Below are 22418 nucleotides of genomic sequence, written 5' to 3'. Positions count from 1 at the left end.
ATTGTTGGGCCACATTTACACTTTGCAATGTGTTGTTGCAAAAATTATTTATGCAAAATAGCCTTAGCTATTCCCAAAAGCAAGAGGAACTCAATCAAGCATCCATGTCCATGAACCAAGAGCACTTTCAGACAAGAAATTGTTCTGACAAATCAGGTAATAAATGTGTATCACTTATATGTGCCAAAGTAATTTTTCAAAAATCAACTCAAACAATGCGCTCCTAAAGCTGCAAACAGACCAAGCATCATATTTTCAGATGAAGTATAATGAAATTAGTGAGTTGGGTAAGTTCATTGTTGCTGCCAAGAATTCAATATGACACATGCAGTTTACTCTTCCTACCCAGAAAAATACTGTAGGAGCAAGAATCAAATCATTTACCTTAGTAGCAAAATCTGAAGTAGCAAACAAATAGCAGGAAAGCAGCCACCAGGCAAAGCTCTGTGCTGAAAATGTCACCTCTATTACCAGGACAGATCAACATACGGAATTACTCCAGTGTGCAGTGGCTGATTGCTGCTGTGTACCAACACCAGCTTACCCAACATGTACTTCTGAAAAATTAGCACCAAAATGAAAGCACCAGAGTGTATGTACAATGCCTACACAGATCTCAGCTACTTTCTGGAATGGGACAGGCACATCATACCTTAAAATTCCCTGCAAGTAGAAACAAAACCATTCCAGTGCAAAGCATGTTGGAGAAATCAAATCTTCCTAGATATTAAAAAGCTATATATAGTTTAGACTTTTAACTAAACAATGCTTGAAATATTTTTCAAAATGTAAACCTTTTAATCCAGGAAAAAAACCCAAATAATCAGGGCTCAAACATTTAATATGAACAAAGTGCATATTAAAATGGCTCCTCTGCAAACCTAACAATTTTTGAAATACTTCTAATAGCACAAGGGTGAACCAGTCCCTCTTCTAGTCTAGTTGAGCTGAGAGGATGTAGTCATTGTTATATCAGAAAAGAGAAAAACCAGAAGTCAGTAGAATTCTTATGAAAGTCATACCTGTTTTTCTATAATTAGAATTAAATTTTAGTTTGAAGAAGGTTTAAACATTTCAACTGAGAAGAATCATTATAAATTTTCTCCTGTACAGTATTTTTTTCCTCTGAAATGTGCCACAATTTTCTACAGCTCCACCTGGTGCTGCATGCACATGCAAGATGGTCAGCAGGTTATTATTCTGGCCTTGAAACATGCAAATACACTCGCTACTAGGAAACTTCAAGACAGTGATTTCAAATCCAAGATACATGGAACTGAGGACTTTCACAACACTAACCTTTACAAAAGCACAATTTATGGGAAGCAAGCTGAGTTTCAAACGTCCCTTTCCCAGGGAAGTATGTTTTTACTCCAGCTATTTCCACGTGGCCCCCCTGATTTCTGGGTGTCTGTTTCAGCATTAAGAAATTGTTATTTTGGAAACAAATTAGTGAGAATTCTAAAATTTGGTGTGCTAACCTCCATAACCCAATTTTGTCCTTACACAATTCCTGTACATGTAGGATTTAAACAAGGTTCAGAATTGGTACTTCCCTTCTGCCCAGTTTTTGTCTGTAGCATAAAGCATCTTTAAGTAGTTTGGCTGTGTTAACTAGAAATCAGTGAGAGGCATCACAAGAAGTTCACTCAACTGAGCCCACACAACCTGGATACAGCTCTTCATCCTGAAATACTCCTCTTCTTGTCACTGCTAGAAGATAATTGATTGCTCTTTCCCAAGTAAAACTATTTCCACCAGTGCTAGAACCCAAAGACAGACTGTCATGTTACACAAATGCCAAATCAGTTACTATACGCTCTGAAAAAGTCACCTAGAATTAAAAACAAACAAACCAAAACCCCCAAACAAAGCATGGAAGTACAGAACACAGAAGAATCCAGAAGCATTCTTTTAATGACATAAAGATGATTATGCAGTAAGATTTTTAGCTGATCCTGTTAAGAGTATGTATGAAAGAGCATCTTCAAAGAAATGTCAAGTCTTTACTCAAATTTCAGATCAGAGCAACAGGGAACCTAGTATATTTAGGAAGACTTGTAGTGAGCAACAAAATCTTATGTCTTCAGTTCTGTATTGAAAAGATTATGAAATCCAATAACAATCTACACAATGGAGGGATAGCATTTCTGAATTTTTTTTTTCCCCTTAAAACAACAAACTCCTTCAAGGTGATATAGGAAGATCCAAAAGATGCTTATTTTGCAAAGACAATCCTTCAAATTTATTATAAATCTACTCAGACATCTTACACAGACAGTTACAGTTTCTCTCCTTACTTATACTTAACAAAGGAAAACTTGTCTTGTTCAGAATGCCATAACTGTGAAGCTGCTAACAGCTTCCATCCTAACACAGCTGATCAGGATAGCTCTGCAAAGCTGCAGAGAAGGTATTCACTGAAGTTCTGAAAAGAAAGGACAGCAAACACGATCTCCTCATTGCAGGCACAAGCTTAAAGGAAAAAGTTTCATGGATTCCACAACACACATTTGCATTAAAATCAAGATAAAAGACATTCACAGATGTTAAAATCAGACAAAGGAAATGTCACAGTTCATTCTGACCTGGACAAAATTGGCCACAAGATTTCATCACAAGACCCTGTAACAAAAATACTATAAAAAAATATTTAACTTTCCTCTGAGATTCCTTCTGAATCTTTCAGAAAAATGTTCAAAGATCAGAGGAGAGAGAGGAGGAAAGAGAGAAGGAGAGAGAGAAAAGTTCCTTCTTCCTTGTAAATGCCAAAGGGACCTTTGGATTGATTCAGTGTTAATGGTCACATACTGTGGCTACTCCTCCCATTCATAACTTGATAAAATTTCAAACGTGTCTATAAATTTGGTGATAATGTTACCTTGTCTTTCTGAAGTCCAATGCAAATAAAGGCACGATTTTAAAATTTAAAATTTACTAAAACAATGCAAGAAGTTGTACAGGATTTCAGTTTGCAAAGAATTAATTGTAGCTTTATGTGAGTCAATTTTATTGAGTTTTGTAATGAATGGGAATTAGCCCCTTAAGACAGAATGACTAAATGGTATTTTGAACTGAACAACCTAACATTAAACTGCATTTCAGATAAATTATAGGAATGATGTTGTACATGGCAAAGCCAGGAGAAGACATTTTCTTGAGGGATGGATGGATGGATGACAAAGCAAAAAAGGAAGGACGAGATACAAGGGTAATGAAATAAGAGAAAGTAAAATATACTAAGCTACATGGCGCAAGAGGCATGTGAGAAGTTGAATAATGATGCTAAAAGGCAACACTAGAAAAGAATTGCTACAACCTACTAAGTAGTGTAGGAAGAACTAAAAGAAGGTTTATGAAATTACATTTCCTAGTGTATTAAAAAGTTTATAACTAAAAATGGCACCAAGTAAAACGGTGTATTGTATTTCAGCTGGATTGAGGACATGGTGGTAGTGGCATGACTACATTAGTTAGCTGTTGACAAATAGACTTTGCCTTATAAAGAGAGATAACTTTATAAAATATGTACCTTTTCAAACACTGGAATTCACATACTTAATTAACACAATGTGATCTAGGAAGTTACCAGAAAAAAATATACATAACTAAGTATACACATCAAAAATCTGCAGTTCAAAGACATTTTCTCCAAAATCTGCCTGCTGAACACTCAAAGCTTGATTTGTAACACAAAAATCGTTACATTATTCTCTTCATGGAACCTGTTTCTACTGTCTAGTATTGTGAGAACGTTATTCTGAATACAATTGCAAAAACTCATATTCAAACCATTTTGCCCCTGTAAAACATGTCCCAAGTTATTTCAAAGTGCAAGAAATGCAAGGAAAGGATGACTTCAGAAAGAAAAAAAAATGCAGAAAAACATTGTAGATAAATCATAAATCTGACTTGAAAATCAACGCATTGCTCATCTGTCACAGCTACCATAATGACACCAGAAGTCATTAAAACCTTTACACACTACTAAAGCATTCCACATACATACACACATATAATACAGAGAAGAAAAAAGTAATTCAGAAACATTTTGGGAGGCATATATGCACTATCTATTGTTCTGAAGACTTTAAAGTAACCGATTTTCTGCACATAAAAATGTGTGAATTCAAAATCTATCCTACTGAGACTAGACTTGAATTCCATCAGAAAGTTTTTACCGTTTCCTAAGAACATAATCTGAAAGCTTCAGATTAAACTGAGAACAAAGGTATCATCATTTTATGGCTAACTCTAGATACCTATTATTAGAAATGGAAAATTTGCCTCTTTTGAACCTCAGAAAGGAACAGGGAGAATGTTCTTATTTCCAGGACAAAGAGAAATCCCTAATAAGGAGGCTAATCTTTTGCAAAGATGTAAAATACATCACATATTATTATTAAGGCTTTTTAGAGTTAATATAAACAGGTTAGTAGATAGAAAACAGGCATAGCACAAGAAATTAATGATACAGACAACACCTCTTCACAGATGCACAAAAAATAGTTATACATTCACACAGATGATTTCTACATAATTTCCCACCAGATCAGCTATGTAAGAAAATGTTTTAATTTTGAATTCATGATAGTTCTCGAAATGGATTTACACATCATCATGCATACAGGTGTAAACCTCTCCTCTGGCTTTTGACCTGTCTGTTTTAAGACATGACAACTCTATAAACATGACTATATAAGAAATTTTAATACTTTAAATGTGAAACGTTAAAAAAGGAAACCTGACCAGTTAGTAATACCGACTTCACAATGTGAAATGATCTACTTCACTCTGAAACCAAAGAAGCCAAAATGAAAGCACCAAGAACAAAAGTGATCTTATTTTAGAAGTGTTAAATCTGTGGAAGAGACAATCAGTTAAATATCAAACTTACAAGCTATTCTAAATTATTTCCTGTTCATATTACTGGTTTCAAAATGGCACTAAATTGCTCAGCTTTCTTCTTCCTGCATATAATGGACACTAGAGACAACAATGTGTGAATTCTCCTACACAACAGATGTTTTTCCATGCTTACTGTCATAAAGTCTCAAGTATGGAACCTCCTCAACTGACTCGTATTTACAGTGTTAAAGAGGTAGACGGGACTTTACAACTATGTTCTTACTACCATCATGTCAAAACATGCTTTGGAAAAACCCATTTCACTTCAAATTAAATATATAAAAGAATCTTAGGGCTTGCATACTTAGTGTTTCCCATCATTCCAGCAACACTGTTTACAATAGTGGCAGTCCTTTATACAGACACACCTAAACCAGGTAAAATTATACACACAACAGTTATATTTCATTGGGAAAATTACCATATAAAACTAATGCAGCTGAAGTACATCTAAAGACCACTTAAGTGTTGCCAGATTAAGTACTTGGAAGTAAGTAAATAATTTCAGGTACATTTGTAGGAAGATTTCTGATAATGACAAGTCCTTAGACTAGTTTCACTTTCTTTCTTACCATATAAGCAAGCATATAAACTATCAAATGCACTTAGTTTCTAGCAGCAGAAGTAGAAAAACCTACAAGAAAAAAAATGTAAAAGATATAATGCAATTAATATTAAAAAATCTTACCTTTATTAGGTTTGGATGACTTGTTCTTGTTAGGTTTAAAACAAGAGCCCCGTGATTTATCTTCTCGGTCCTTAATAAATTTCTGCACATCATCCAAAGAAAGCTTTTGAAGGACAACTACAGGCTTAGCTCCTTTATTTAGATCTTCAACTAGCCCAATCTTCTCTACTTTGTCCTTATGTTCACCTCTAAATTCAGTTTTCCTTGACTCCTGAGTAACATTACCATCTTTATCACGCTTGATTTTTGGAATGACAAAATGTTTCAATGCGCCAGATCTTCCTCCCAACAAATAACTGGGAAACTCTGCTTTATTGTCACCATGTGCTTTATTAGTATCGACTTTACTCTTATTCCCATCTGTCCTTCGTTCATCCTTGCTGTTTGGTGACTTAAAACCAGGTTTATCAGGTCTTGATTTGCTAGAATCCCCTTTACCTTCCTGTTTAATACGAGGGCTGTCAGGTCTTGATTTCTGATCCCCAGAAGAAAACCTTGAGTCTCCAGACTCATGCCTATATTTCCTTTCAAATTTCTCAGGTTTTGAAACATCAGATTTAATACCATGCTTAGAATCATGTTCATTTTTGTTTGAGGATCTCAAATATTCAGGCCTTCTAATCTTGGATGGATCTCCTCTGTATCTCTCTGACTCCCCCCTGTCCTCAGATCTTTGTTTAAGGCTATCATGGTCACGCCTTGGTGTATCAGAAACTGAGCGCCCATCAGGCCTTGGTTTTGTTGGATCAGGTCGAATTTCAGGTTTCATCCTTGAAGGATCAGATTTCACATCTAGTTTGTGCCTAGATATTTCAATTTTCTTGTCTGACAAAGGTTTACTGGAGTCCCTCCTATTATCATGTTTGTGTTTTGGTGTTTCAGGCCTCCCTTCACTCTTCTGTTTTGGTGTTTCAGGTCTGCCTTCACTCTTCTGTTTCGGCGTTTCTGGCCTCTGCCGTATTTCCTGTTTGCCATTATTTTGTTTTCCCTCATTTTGTTTCATCTCCATTTGCCTACTCTCGTTTTGTTTCAATTCTGTCTGTCTGTTCTCATTTTGTTTCATTTCCATTTGTCTGCTTTCATGTTTCACTTCTAACTGCTTGCTCTCATTGTATTTACTTTCCAACCGTCTGCTCTCATTTTGCTGGAATTCCATTTGTCTGTTTTCATTTTGCTGGATATCTGCCTTTTGACTTTCAAAGTCTGACTTTTTCCTAAAAATTTCGGGATGGTTTTCAGGTTTAAATTTGAGAACTCCAACAGTGTCTTCTTGGGGAACACACACAAACCCGTCGTTATACTGCTTAATTTCTTCAGGTTTTTTGATGGTGTCCAAATCCTGAGTTACTGTTGCCTGAGAGTCTGCTCTTCCTGCTTGCTGCAGATCAATACTAACCATCAATGCCGGCCTTGCCCCATTTCCTGCAGAACCTGTCTCCTGAGAAGCTGCTCTATTTCCTCCAGTAGCACCTCCAGCCTCTGGTGGTTTGTTTTCTTGTTTTCGCTTCTTCAGAGGCTTATCTGCAAGTTAAAAGAAAAAGAAAATCACAAATTATATATAAAAACTGATAAAAGTCAAAGGAAGAATGTCCATTCCCTTCCACTCCCACAATTAATCCTCCATAGCATGGATGTGCATGCACAACAAAATCCACTGAATTTAAATGAAGAATAAGACTTCTCTAACTAACACTCTTCATGTATTCAGACTATAATTCATTGTCAGTCTCCCACAAATGCCAGTTAATCATTAAAAAAACCCTCCCTCAAAACACATGAAATCAAAGGCCCTGTGTAACTCCCAAGAGAAATACCTAATAAAGAAGCTGCAATACATAAGGACCAAAAAACCTACCCCATCTAAAAAGCCCTCAAACTGCCCAATTACACTTAAAGAAGTCTGAAAAGTCAAAGTGCAGCTCCTTACTAGTTTTTGAGGAATGCTACTACAAAAGATGGCCTCTGCAGATTCAACCTGCTTTATTACACATGTACTAAGTAAGGATCTGCAGTGATTATGACAGAGATTTTCCCTATTTGGTTCAGTGAATCAGCTGGACTTCGTACATATTTTAGTCAGGAAACACATAAACAATGAACAAAACTGATAAAGTAACTATTCCACCACTCCATGCTTCTCCTTAAGCAAAGCAGTACACCGAGGGCTGGAGTCTCTACCTTAACACATGCATATTAGGTGGGAGGTACACTTGGGAGGTACACTTAAAAACTTGAGTAATTTTCCCTTCACAGTCATAATGCTTTTTACAGATGAAACAAAAAGTATAGTGATAATTTTCTATCAAGAACCTGACTGCAATAAGCCTTTCAGTTTACACTAAAAAAATCAATAGAAGCAGAATACAGAAAAATTGAGTCAACCACACACCCTGTAATTTGGTAGAATTCATATAAATGAGAAGCACACAGAAGTATCCCAAAGAGTATATTCTACCCATATAAAACTACAAGCCATTATATTACCAACACAGAACTCTAAACTAAAAATAATTTCTGCCATGAAAACTAGATTTCTACCTGTACTAAGGCTTCTATTCTCATTTATCAACTATCACTGTGTAATTCGTCCAAAAAAATTTTCCTTTCTCTGTAATCAGGGAATATGATTGCAAGTCTAAATACTAGACATAGATCTATTGTGGAAATGCCCAGACCACAAATGCAAAGTAAGAAAAATTCCATACTTTGTGCCTAGGTTTGTGGTGCCTTATCACCAGGTACAATGAACCAGCTCTCCTACTCCGAGCAGGTACAATAAGGACAGTAAGGAGGATGCAATCAAGAAATAGGGAAACAAATGTCAATGAAAAAACCCACACAGTCCTCTGGAATTGTAAACCAGAATTACAACATATGAATTCTAATTTCTTGTAAAATTTTAGAAGACTCTTATTTAGAAATACTTTGAAGGATCATCTCCAAAATTAAAATTAGGCCACAATAACAAGCAATAACATGGTCAATTCCAGTGATGTTAGCAAGCTTCTTTTCCTGTCACTTTCATCCTCAAATATATTTGGGTACCTCTAACTTTCTAAAACTTTCTCAAAAGTTTTTTTACAAGATTTAATGGCCAGAAAACAGTAAAGACAGAAACAATAAACTCCATGCAAAAAACTGATCAACTGCAAACAAAGAACTTTGCAAAGCTCAATAAAAGCCTGTAGGAATAAATGCCAACTTTATGATAGATATGAGGCAAAAAAAAAATTTCCAAATCAAAGATGAAGCTTTTTAGCATGGAGATTTTTGCTTTTTCTTTGCTACAGCAACTGCTGGATTCATATGAGAACTTATATAAATAAATTTTTCTTCACTATGGGTTAGAACAAATATCCATACATCCACACACATCATTACCTCACTTCTCAATTAAGGCTCTTTAAATTTTGAAATCTAAGTTCAGAAACTTGCATTCTTACGAGAAAGTTTATCAGCCTTGTCATTTTAGTCCAGAAATGCCAGGCACACCGAATAAGTCCTGTAAAGCTCTGATGGTGGATCTAACAGTAGTCTTTAAGACGTTACTGTTATTCATTATCTGCCTCATTTCTTTAACTGAAGTTTTCATCTGTAGCAGAAAGGAACATGGATTCATATTTCCACAGCTAGATTTCACTGTCTAATGGATCACCATAAGGCACTAGTGAAGGTGGTTGCATTAACCTACCAGGCTGAATGATTCAGTTTTAAGCAAGAAAATGCTGTCCTCTCTTATGTCTGTTATAGGAGCAGATGGCCATGAGCTGCGATGCCTTAAACAGCTGTAGCTGGATCAACCAAAACTCACCTTTCAGACCCCTCATGTGGAAGGCACCAAGAACAAACAACCAAAACAATTCAAGTAGGGCCAATTCTCTTGCTTGGACTTCCGTAAGTGACCAGGCTCAACATGCTGCTGTTCTTCATCTCCAAAATGTCAAATTGTAAGTTGAGAACACATAAGTAGATGATTACATCATAATTTGGCACAGATATTCCCTCTAAATACATAGCTCTTCTGATGCACATTGTTCATTTCTCTTGACATTAGAATACTGATGTTGTAGTAACTTGAATCTTGCCTGAGAAGAAAGGGCCACCTTCATAGTTTCATTTTCTGAGACGGCAAGGTGATTGCAGACAGAGGTATATACTCATAGATTTCTTCTTATTTCCAGTGCATCTTGAAAGTGAGCCTCAAAACTAGACTCGATCATTACTGTTTTGCCTCTATGAGAATTCTGGATCTAGGACAAAAAAAGCTGTCCTGACTATAAGAAAATATCCAGCTGAACTAGGGCAAAAAAGGTAGGATGGATACATAGTGCTACTGCCTTCATAATGCATAATGAAAAAATTCCTTTGCATAAGTATAAAAACCTTTTAATTTGATGTAATAGCTTCAAAAATTTGAAAGCTGAAACATACCATTGTGTTTTGAGGGCTTTATAAAATCTTGAACTCAGTTTCAGTTATAAGAGAATTAGAATCAGCTAGGTGAGAAGAGAGCAGTGAACCTCTGAAAACAGATGTCTTCAGATCTTCTCTTTTACAGTCAAATGTATGCAAGTTTGCGTATAGCTGCTTCGTCATGTCATGAGTCCCAAAATGAACAGAGGAGCTTTTACAATATCCATTGAAATATACTTCAAATTCTTCAAGGCATCAGTATTCAAGCTTCATTTACTTCATTCCATAGACAGTAGTATTTTTTCTTAATAAGGGGATCTAGGACTTCACTGAAGTATCAGACTAATGTCTTTGAAATCTTACAGACCTAGATCTAAAGCTTGTTGCAGTTCCAAATATGTTGGCTCACAATCTCTTTAGTCCAATAAAGTGTAATCAGGATGTTTCTGCTTCCATCTTTGTAACAGTTTTCATAGTAAACGGAATATGTATTAAGTTACAGAAGAGATTTCTGTCTATATTAATGATTGGGTATACAAGCCTGTTATTTTCAGATTCTTTTCAAAACCATTATTCACTCTTGTACCTTTCTCTGAGGTTGTAGATATATTCAAAATATACCTACATTTTTTTCATTTCCTTTAACAAATTTATGCTAGTTCAGAGAACAGTTACTCTATATATTAATTCTTTTGACGTGGCAAATTCATAAGAATGTTCTCTTTACCTTGCAACATGCTCACTGAAAGACAGTACCTTGGAACTCAAAGCAAGATGATAAACTACATTATACTCAAAAAAAAAAGCTGTCTATCAAATGAAATGATTTCTGTGGCACAAGAAACAAAACATTACTGGAATCACATGCTTGACATGGGAAAAAAAACTTAGCTGAATTTCCAAGTGGTAATCTCCCAACAATCCTCTGATGAACAGTGCTCCTGGAGACAGGTTATGGGTTTCACTTTTGTAAATATCTGTCCATCAAAGTTATGAGTACTTTAAGATTTAGAATTTAATTAATTAATTACTGTGGAACCTTTATGCAAAAAAACACATTGCACTGGAAAAACCAGCTATCTTGAGATACATTTCTGCTGAAACTACAAGGCAATCGTGATTTGAAGAACATTCATCCTGAAAACAGACAGGCTTGAAAGCTGAGGAAGTGTTAGAAGCAGCAGATGGATGAGGAGAGCCGTGTTGTAAATGTATGTCTATTCTTTTACTCACCCTAAATCTTTCCAAAGCAACAGCCAAGATACCATTAGTGCTGAAACCCTCTATGTTACTGCTTCCTTGAAAGCCTGATGATTGCCTTAAATCCCAGACTAAACTCTTTAAACAACTGATCATAATTGGATGATGCCCAGTTCTAGAACTGCTTGGCCTAGCAAATTGAAATGGGCCTTTCGTAAGTATCTATGAAAAGGTAACAAGTCTAAATAACAACCATAAGCGTGGTTGTTACTCTTCCTTTTTGCAGAATGGAAACACTTCCCTCCATTAATACTGCTTGGTATACTTATAAATAGACATAACAGCTAAATTTTTGCTTTCCCATTTACAGCTTGTAAGGGACTCAGTGGGAGACTTCATATTCAAAATTGTTAAATGTGAATGTTTTCCCCTTCAGAGACACAAAAAAGATTGATACTATAATATTAAATTCTAGATGGACCATTTAAATGGTAATTGGAAGTATAAATTTTCTTTTTGTAAAGGATAACCCTTAAGACTTTTACATCTTTAAACCTCTAACTTTTCTAATCTCTCATATTAGAGATTACTGGGATATGCTTCCACTCATTCAAAATAGCACTTATTTAATTATGTCACTAATTAATGAATTTATATACTAGTCCTAAGAGGTTATTACATATTGTCAAACCTTCTATTTTTTAACAACATCAGAGGCAAGTCAGACAGAGGGTAATTATAAGCTTATCTTATTTAAGCTAGCAAGCAAGATTAGAAATTTTAAACAAACGGCAAACAGCTAAATGTCCAAATAACAAATATATGCCTGTCAATTGTTTCTTTTTCTCAGTTACTTTTCACAGATCTCTTCAAAGTTGTCTAAGTGCCCTGTCTCCTCAAACAACAGTGCTCTACAGACCATAAGAATCTTATCTCTATAAAAGGAATTTTAAAAATTACTTCAATGGTACCAGTGGATGATCTATCATGGGAGTGAGGGCAAATACCAGTTCTCATCTGCTCCTGCATTATGCACCATCGACAACCCATAAGAGTTTGCTCCCATTTGACCTCCCCTCAAAGACCCATGCCAACCAAAGAAAAGAACTGAACAACCAAAGAGAACCCTTCTCATCAGTAGAAGAGATTCCACACTACTAGCTCCTCCCCTTGAAGGAGAGATTCAGGCAACACAGGGAGAAGATTTCATTCTCATCGTCCCTTACAGAAGAAATCAAGAAAGCACAGTCATGAACTTTGTATAGGAAGCTTTATAGAATGGTACATAATTCCAAAAATCTCGGAAGAGACCAGAAGACTTTCAGCTGCTGCAAGTTCAAAGAAAGAGACTTGCAAGACTCAGAACAGAAATACCTGCTAATATTTAGCAACCTGTTAAAAGACTTCATCAAACTTCTGGTCATTTTCCAAAAAAGAAACTCCATCAGAAGGGATATCTAAACTCACTCAGCTCAAAACACAAAAAGGCTACAGCAATCCCTGATATGCCTTGAGGTGTAGTATACTTCATCAAAATGAAGTTTTGCTTCTCTTCTTAAATATAGCAATAACACAAACAAGACAATATTGTCTTATGAATTTTTCTACTTAAGGATGTCTGGTTACTCACTATTCTCTGTTAGTTACAGTAACACAAAGGAAATACTACACCAGGAAATAAGAAAAACTGAACTGCAGAAAAGTATAATTAAATACCTGCATTTGTTTAGAGATTGGAAACTGTAATTTGAGCTCCCTGAATTTATTATTGCTTTCACAAACCATATTACTTTAATTTATTTCTGAGATAGATTTTTCAGCATAAACACTGGATTTTACTCATGTGATTTTGTGCAAAATTACAGTTTTGTAAACTCAAAGTATCTCAGCAAAACCTGAAGGGCACTTACTTTGAAATACCCTGTGCAGCATCTAATTCCACAGGAAAAGTGCAACACACTAACATCAGACTTAATGAAAACTACTTAAGTATCAAAGCTAACATAGGCAATTAGATTTTAATTCATTTGTATAGACAGAAAACTTTAGAAATAAGCAGTAACTTTCCCTTCTCCCTTTCACCTATTGATTTTGTTCTGCATTGCACTCAGAAATATCATCAATTAACTAGATCAGTAACATTTTTATTCCATGACAAAGAAAAAGAAATTGTGTCTTCTTAGGTTGATGTCAGCAGGAATTTAGTGACTATGAACTACAGAAACGCTGGGATTAAGCTCTTAATAGGGCTTATTACCTACTCATGCCATCTTTTTACCAAGATTTAAATCCATTACAGAGAAATGACTGTCCCAGTATGTAAGTCATTATTGGGTTAATGGTGTCATAAATCCTCTCACCCAAGAGGTACAATCAAGGGTATACATTACATGCAATTTATATTGAATTTTCTAGTCTTAGTTTACAGTGTAGACTGAAACAAACAAGGTTTCTTCCTAAACTGCTACAGTTTAGTTATTTTCTATACCTTCTTACAAGAGCAGATTTCTGCACCACCCTACGTAAAGCACGACTTGGGATAAATAGGGGAATTTTGATTTCATGTTACATAGGCGCACAAATAAAAATGCTATTGAATTATATGATCCTACTTTAAAAAAAATGTTTTTTTCATTTGTTAAGTATTTTAATTGTTGTAAAAACTGTAAAAGGGAGTGACTTTTCATAGAGAGGTGTAAACATTGCAACATTTCATTCCAATTCCTCTAATAGAACAGGAATTTCTTCTCCTTACTTTTCTTAAAACATATCTGAACACACACAGAAACACAAAATCTGTCTTTTATAGGACCCAGAAGCCGAAAAGCTGTTTCTTCTTGGAAGAGATGTATAAGGTGCCAGTTTCATCCTTTACATCACACTACAAAATGCAGACCTAATGAAAGCTTATATATACAAAACACATGATACCTAAATCTCACATTCTACTACACAGACACTCAGTTATCTTTCACACTCTATCTCTTCACCTTCTGGTTTTAATTACTGTAATCTATATGAATTACTACTTGTAGCTCCATTTTTAAGGAAATAAGCCCCCTACAACATATTTTTGCTAACATAATGGTTATAACAACACATTCCATCATTTCATTAATTGGCTACATAAAATTAAACATAAACAAATTATTCATTCTTAATAGTATTTTTCTATTTAGTTTCCTCTTTAGGGAGTTTTGTGGGGGAGATGGGTAATGGAGAGAAAGGGAGAGGAGCTGGGTAAGAACTTAAAAGGTAAGAGAAAAAGTTACTTACCTATAACTGTAGTTTTGAGAGTTTTGCTCCGGCAGATTCACACTCTTGGGATGAGTGTCTCTGCTGCTAAGGGCTTGGAACGAACCAAAAAAAGAAGGGCCCACAGCAGGCATCCAAATGCCTCCTAACTGATCCAATTGTTGGAAAAAAAGTTATTACAGCTTCATTTCTTCCTAATTCAGAGAATCCACAATAAGATTCCAAAGAAGTGGGTAAAAAGGATCCTCAGGGGTAAAATATATAGGGAAAACCACACATATACAAGTTGGTTTGTCTCATTAAAAAAAGTCTTTCTAATGGTTTAAGTTTTTTAAAAAAATTAGCCTCCCAATGAAATGGTGCATGATTTCATTACTCTTCTCACAAATACCAGAAAACAGTGCCTTTTACAAGCAGAACTCCTCAACCTGTTAAGACAGCTGTATTATACAGAAGTATCTTTGAAGAAGCCTAAAGCCTAACCACACAATTCTGTGTATGGAAGAGCTCAGATTAAGCAAATCTGAATAAAATAAAAAAATGAAATCAACTTGCAAAAGAATATCTGGAAAAGATGGGTTACTTTCTGGGATTTTATGTAATTTTCAAGGTTATTTTCCCTTTTCCTGTCGCTAAAAGACCCTGAGCTCATTTTAGCATTAATATATTAAACATTTTTGTTTCACAGTATTTGAAGGCTTTAGAAAAGCATGAAAGATGTCAATTTATAAACTTTTTATCTGAAAATTAATTCTGTAGCAGGTCTAAATCTTGAAAAATAAGAACTTAATGTAATGTTTCAGGAAAGGTTTAGTCTAAAAGTGATGGACTAACTTTGAACTACTTAACTACACACAAAGATAAGCCACTTGTACCTGAACAGTGGCAAAGCACAAGTTAATGCAAAGAACTGAGGTTACCAAAATTAAATTTCTCCCTCAACATTCCCATCTCCCAAAAGGAAAAAAGATGCCTGAGAACAACAGAAATTCCTGAGAATTTCTAAAACTTAATAGGATCTCCTGTAGTTTCTTGGAGCAGTCAGCTTCAGAATGTGAGCAAAGAACAACTTCAGTTAAGGGAACAAAATTGATTCAGAATATAGACCTCTACTTGTTAGAAAAGCCTTCAACTGTACCAAGTAGCACGACAAGTGTGACTACTGGCAGTAGTTAGAAGAGAAGAAACTGTGAATTAAGTTTCACTATCTTTCTGAAGAAATTACATCAAAATATCACAATGTAACTAGAACAGAGGACCGTTTACCTGTCAATCGTTGTGGAAAATGTCGATCCCCTTCTCTAATATCCCGTTTGAATTACTTTTTTTTCCAACTCAAATAATCCAAGTCTAGATAAATAATAGCTAGATCTATCTGTAATACTGCACATTCTTTCAAAAGAGAAGATACGATCTAGTATTGATCAACATCTTTTATCTGATTAGGGTATAGAGGCCATTGTGAGGGGAGCAATGGGAACAGAAGACCTGAGTTATGTCATCATGTTACATGGACTATTTAGCAGTACTGAAGCTATTAACTGTAAGAGATGTATTAGAGTGTAACTTTTGGTGCAAAATGCCTAGATCTTCAAAATCTCCTTTCACTAATAGATACAGAAAAATTACTTGTTAAATTGATCAATAGAGAAACTTTGTTGATGGATAAAGTATAATAAAGGGGATGACTCCAGCTCTTCCACACAGAGGACAAGGATGAAACCAAGTTAGACTTTGCACCTCTCTATCATGATAAATGAAGAGGATGCTCTCCATTAATCCAAGAGCCGAATAGCTCAAAAGGACAAAAACATAGCTGCAAAGAGCACTTGGATATGAGGAAGGAAGTCTATATTATAAAATCACTCCTTACGCGTATCTGACACACACTAGCCCAAATTTTGATTAGTGATTTTTGCACTAAAGATTCCTTTTTCATAAAGCAAAAGCATGAAAATCAGATTTCAGAAAGATAAGCTGCTTTTCAAACAAGGCGGCACTTCTGCAAAACTCTGTGTTAGTTCCTCTCCTGGAACACAGACTGCTTTGCTCTTTGAGAGACTTTGTTTGGTGGAAGCTAGATATTTTAACAGCTTTATTAGAAACAATGATTTATAACAGAAAGTACTATATAAGTTACCACAAGGTTCCAACCCCTATTTCTCACCAGTACCAAATATAATAAAAGGACTTCAGCATTAAAAAAACCCCACAGACCTTAGCATTCCTTAGACAAGTTGTATAATTTTTAGCAAGAATGCCCCCCTGCCCCAACTCTCTGCTGCTTCCCTGAAATAAACTACCTCCACACTTCTAAGACTCCTTAGCCTCAGAAGAACACGTCTTATCCAACCAAACACTTACTGCTGAAAAGAAAGTATTTGAAAATCTGTGATGGAGTATAGAACTATGGAGGTTTCATGTCTAAAATAAAGGACAGAAGAGACCACTAATCTACTGTCAGTAGTAGTTTTGACAACTGTTGAGTACCACTTTACTGAAAGTAATTTATGGAAACTGGTGTGAGTATACACAGAAAACACAATATGGCTGTGATATGCATTCCCATGCCTCTGTTACAAAAGCAGCAAAGATGCTTTCATGCAGGTTTTAGCATGTGCTAGCATTTTGAGTAAGTTCTCTAAAGGGATGCTTGCTATTGTAAAGCATCAGCTGGCACTAGGCACTCCCACTCTAGACTGAGCACTTGCTACACCAATGCTCTCTTCCTGAGACAATGTGATCTGAAGTTACAGTACATGTACGAAAAGGCACAAATGCCAGGCTTTTGTATAAATACACTATGCAGCTTTGCAGAAATTAATGACATATTTAGAAGTTATTGAATATGTTTCTACATATTCCTATATGAACAATACAGGATGCTTCCTCCTGCAGCAACACAAAATCATACGGCTCTAAGTAGAACAATCCCAGAGTTTATCAGCTTCTAGAAATAGCATAAACTTAGAAGCAATGGTAAAAGCATTATCAAAAAAGTAGTAACTGTATTTTTCCAAGGTAACATTTTTAGGAAATGTGTTCCAAGACGCTAAAAATCTGCTAAAAATCTTTCTACTATACACTAGGCAGTCACAGCTGAAACCTCAAGAGACAGATTGAAAAGGTGAAAAGCGCTGCTGTCTATCATAGGGGCAACATAGTACAAGTGAATAAACAGTGATCATTTGTCCCGGTAGTAGGTAACAACTCTTGTACCTGATTTATAGCAACTGTAGGAAGTCATGAAGATCTGAGACCTACCAGAGGATGTAGGTAAGGGGAAACCATAAGGTTGGAATCTGTATTTGGGAAGATGGTTATTGACCAGTGGTGAACAGAAAAGGTCACAGTCTATAAAAATCACTCCTTTCCCCAGAAGAAACAAATCAAGGCTCTGATCATAGATGTGTAACTGTAGCAAACAAACTTTATAATTAATGCTCAAAATTTTCTGAAAGCCACAACAAAACAAAAAGTGTGGTTCTAGTCTTGATCAAAGTGTTTGAAAGCATCTGAAACCCAAGAACTTCAAACCAGTTAACAACAGAAAAAGAAAGAGAAAACAAAATAAAATGCTGTGCATTTTTTCAGCTGCCTCTCAGGTAAAATGTGGTAGAGATTCTGTTTCAAGTGTGTGGACATAAATGTAGCTTTTGAAGTACTAGACCACAAACTACAAGCTCTCCAACAACAAATTTAAAATTAATGGAAGAGGCTTAAGCAAATAAATTCCCCATCTTATTAAATTAAAATTAAAGAAAGTAGAGATCATTAGAGATCTATTTTGACGTGAGCAGACCTTTTCTCTTTATATTCGTAAATTTTTTTTCCTAAAAGGGTTTGATTTAGTTATCAAATAAGAAACATCTTAGAAGTTAAACCTTTTAGTACTGCAACCATGTTTACAAACACAGATACAGACAAACATGCACAAACTCTCTCCTTCCCTCCCCACTCAGGCATCTCAACAAACAGTACAAAACCACTTTGAATAGGCAGAAAATTTGCTCCCTCTCTGCTGGTTAAAGACCTAAACTGTGTGTAAATTAATTCCATGCAAGTATGTCTACATGGCCCATTTTCACCTATGAACTTTGAAAATCGGAATTTTCACAATTTTCCATTCTGCAAGTTGAGAGTATCTAATAAATTAGGATTATGCCACCAAAGATTTTTTTCTCAGAAGTTAAACATGGTGCAGAGAGGAAGATTCTGAAAAATATTTACGGTAAATTATTACTATCTAATTCATAAAATGCATTTGAAACCGAAGACTTTCAAACCAGTTAAGAACAGAACAAGAAAGAGAAATCAAAATAAAAAAACTGATAGATACAATTAAATCTATTAAGGCAGGAAGTGCACCTACAGATGTACAGATAAAACATTTCAGGGGCCCCCCTGGTTCTGTGCTATAGACCATATGAAACATATACCATATACAGATATATGGTAGTTCTCTAAAGTTACTAATGCCTACATAATAATTAATATCCAGTTGAACAAACATTAGAGAAATCATAATTGTATATATTATCCAATCATTACACTACATTGAAAAGAACAGATGTGATTTTAGTCTAACATCTCCTTCTTATTAAATCCAAATGGAGATATGAATAGAAATGGGATAAAACAGTTTTCCTGCATTTTCTTAAATTAAGCAACATGGATTAATAACACAACCATCAAAACTTACTACAAATTTTGATTTATGGTACTGCTGGGATTTTAGAAACTACAAACAACATCAACTGTGTTTCATTCAGCCTCATGGTTCAAAGTAAGAGTATTTTAAAAGAATTCTGAAACATAAGAATTTCGCTTTCCATCCATTAAGACCCCAAATAAAGAATAGCAGATATTCAAAATATGCATATATGAAAGATTACAGTTCATTGTTGGAAGGGAATGGAGATGAATGTCGCAGAAGAACCTACACTGAGTAAACAGAATTGAACTATGTGACAATGACAGGAAGTTCTTTATATATATATATGGGGTTTATATGCATATATATATATATTTATATAATATAGAGTGTATATACACACACACAATCCTTTTACCTTTATCTTGCACTTCTTTTGAAAATCGCTCCCTTTCAATAGCTGATTCACGTTCTATCCGCTCAATTTCAGCCAATGCATCCAATTCTACTTCATCATATGACGTTATAGCTCCTTGTTGCGAAACCTGTTGCTGTGTCTGTACCACAGGAGTTTGAGGTTGTTTTGCAGCAACTGAAGTGTTCTGTTGTAAAACAGGCACTTGTTGTGCCTGAAGGAAAGCTGTCTGTTCATGCTGCGGCAAACACTGAGCAGTGTTTAATGGGCGGTTAACATCCTGTGGAGTAACGGGTGTTTTAGAAGTCTGTCCTGGGTACTGCACATTAAAAGGAATATCACCCTCTGACACACTGCTGTTTTCCAAACCAGAAAGCATATCATCCTGCTGGTCCATATCCGAAGATCTTACACGAGACAGTCTTAATGTAAGCTTAGTGGAGTCCTTGGAAGGAGAGCTAATGATATCATACATTGCAGCTTTTTCAGTCTGGTCTTTTTCATCCTTGCCTAACTTCATTTTCTTTTGTTTCTTTTGCTTTCTTTCTGGAGAATCTAACAATATGTCTGGGGGAACATCTCTAGGTGATGAATAAGGTGGAGGCTGAGATTGTTGGATTAAAGGTTGTCTTGATCCTAGAATAATAATTCAGAAAAACTGAACAGTTATGTTGTTTCATGTTTATATAAAAACACACTAAATATAACCTGCATACTTTTAATGTGTATCTCTACATATAACTGCGTTCACAAAACGTCTAAATAAGATTGGTAGGAAGCACATCATTGCTAGATCAAGACGCAATCTGGACAGTTGCAGTGTATTTCCTAGGAATTTTATCAGTCCACTGCAAGTAGAGAAGGGATCATTTCAGAAAAGACGGAACAAAAATCCCCACCACCAAAAAAGAATAAATAAAAATAGTACCTAAGGTTCAGAATATCAGCTATTAGAAAATGATCAACAAAAGCAAGTTGATGACAGAAAAAAGAAAAGATCAAAAAGATTCTTATTAAAGTCCAGTGATGAAGACTTAATGATCACTGTATAGGCACTAGCCATTTCAGCCACACATTTTTAATTAAAAACCAAAAAAACCCCAAAAAAAACCCCAAAACCAAAACATATACAACATCCTTAACTTGAATTCTGACAGTTAATTTTTTTTCTTTTCTTCCTTTTTTAAAATTTTATTTTAGGTAAATTTATTCCAACCTCCACACTCATTATAATCTAGAAAATACTAATTATCTAAAGGCATCTTTCTACCATTCCCTGCTTTATCTCCCCTCCTTTTTTGTTTAAAGTATGAATTTTTACTTCCACATGCACTCTTCAAGATTTGAAAATGTCTACAGAAATTTTAAAAAGAGGATACTTCTAATTAAATAATTTCCCCAATTAATTACATTTGAAGTTCTAAGTCCTCTAACTAATCAGCTTCCTGTAAATGTTAGCCTAGAAAAAAACCTGAAAAACAGAGAAGCTTTTTAACCTGTCCCAATTGAAATTTTGAGCTTGGAAGAAAATACTGTGCAAGGTGGGAAACACACACAGTCTCTTCTTCTTAAAGCAACCATTCAGACTCCATTCATCCGTTGGGGAATACTGATGTTCAGAAAGCAGTGATTGAAATTATTATTAGTCTTTCTGGTCAGGTCATCATAGGTCTGCACTTCTAACAAAAAGCAAAAATTAACTGGAACACAAGCAGCTTTATTCTGCTATTTAAATTACTACCAGATATTTTTGGAAGTGTTAAGGACCATTAAGCAATGTACCAAACCGTAGAAGAAAAACCAGAATGGTTTTTCTCTGTGAAAGCTTCAATTTACATGAAAAGTGTGCTTTTACTGATGACCTTTTCACACAGACTGCAATGCTTTTGTCTCCCTAGATCATTCTGTAAGAAAAGCCCACAACCTTTGTATGTAGCGAGCAGGGTATGACATGGGTTTATCTTAATCCTTCTTAGCCCTCAGCAACAAATCCATATTCTATCAAATAACTTCCACAAAGTTGGGAAGCCCTCTTTTGACTCATTACAATTTTCAAAACTGTTCTGCTACTCCCCTTCCTCAAATCAGATACCACACTCAGCCACCAGTACCAAAGTTCTCACTACATCCTAAGAAGATTTCTCCCTTGCTTTTCACTAGATTTTATTCTTGTTAAGCTCCTCCCCACAACTACCATTTCTTTGGGTAATTCACAGGATTAAATGTAACATGTAGCAGGAATCCTTAGCTACTAACTTCTTTAATGGTAATGACTACCACTCAGGAAGTACAAGTTGCAGGGTATTTCTACAAGTCGTAGAGGAAACTCAGAACTTTTCAAAGTTCTTGAAACATCTTAATCTTGAATTTCGGACATTTTAATTTTGAATTATCTCTTATACGAATACTTCTGAAGTTGCAACAATGGAACACTTACTATTTTTCAGAGTTACACTTCTAAACACAGGGGGCAGATTTGATTCTCTCTTGTCCTAACCTTCGAGATAAATATGACAAGATCTGATTTGGTATTAATTCGTCATTTCTCATGTTGAAAAGTAAGACTGCAGCAACAGATAAAGGGGTTCTTTTTATCTTTGAATAGAGGAGGCCAGAAGGATTTCACTGCATTCCATTGAACAGTCTTAGAATCCAGTAAATAAAGATACAAAAGTAAAGTTTTGCCTCTCCTAGGCAGCACTACGAATAATCTTTGAAAATAAGTTTGTCCTAAAGGAAATTCTTGAATCTCTTTGATAGTAAGGCCTATAAACTGCATTTTAAAAGAACATGTTTCAGCAATAATTTCACATATTTCTGAGATGTTTAATGATGGTTACGCCTCTGACCAAAAAGAGGCTCAGCAGCTACAATGCCTATGTATG

The 22418-nt window shown here is 35.3% G+C and overlaps 1 protein-coding gene across 7 annotated transcripts in view; it reads right to left on the bottom strand.

Moving 5' to 3' along the window:
- Positions 1-22418, bottom strand: part of NIPBL (NIPBL cohesin loading factor) — a 147637-nt gene that overhangs the window by 50471 nt on the left and 74748 nt on the right. For 4 of the 7 annotated variants that reach the window (XM_063423963.1, XM_063423962.1, XM_063423961.1 and 1 more), the window contains 2 exons: positions 19537-20169; positions 5597-7117 (listed from right to left, as the gene is read on the bottom strand). The exons of 1 other annotated variant lie outside the window; for it this stretch is intronic. In XM_063423963.1, the coding sequence (XP_063280033.1) occupies positions 5597-7117; positions 19537-20169 (2154 nt within the window). The remainder of the gene's footprint in view (positions 1-5596; positions 7118-19536; positions 20170-22418) is intronic. 2 more of the 7 variants (XM_063423966.1, XM_063423965.1) reach the window with 2 other exon arrangements.

This window comes from Prinia subflava, chromosome Z (assembly GCF_021018805.1).
Source record: "Prinia subflava isolate CZ2003 ecotype Zambia chromosome Z, Cam_Psub_1.2, whole genome shotgun sequence".
Taxonomy (NCBI): Eukaryota; Metazoa; Chordata; class Aves; order Passeriformes; family Cisticolidae; genus Prinia; species Prinia subflava.
This window is presented reverse-complemented; position numbering and strand designations above follow the sequence as displayed.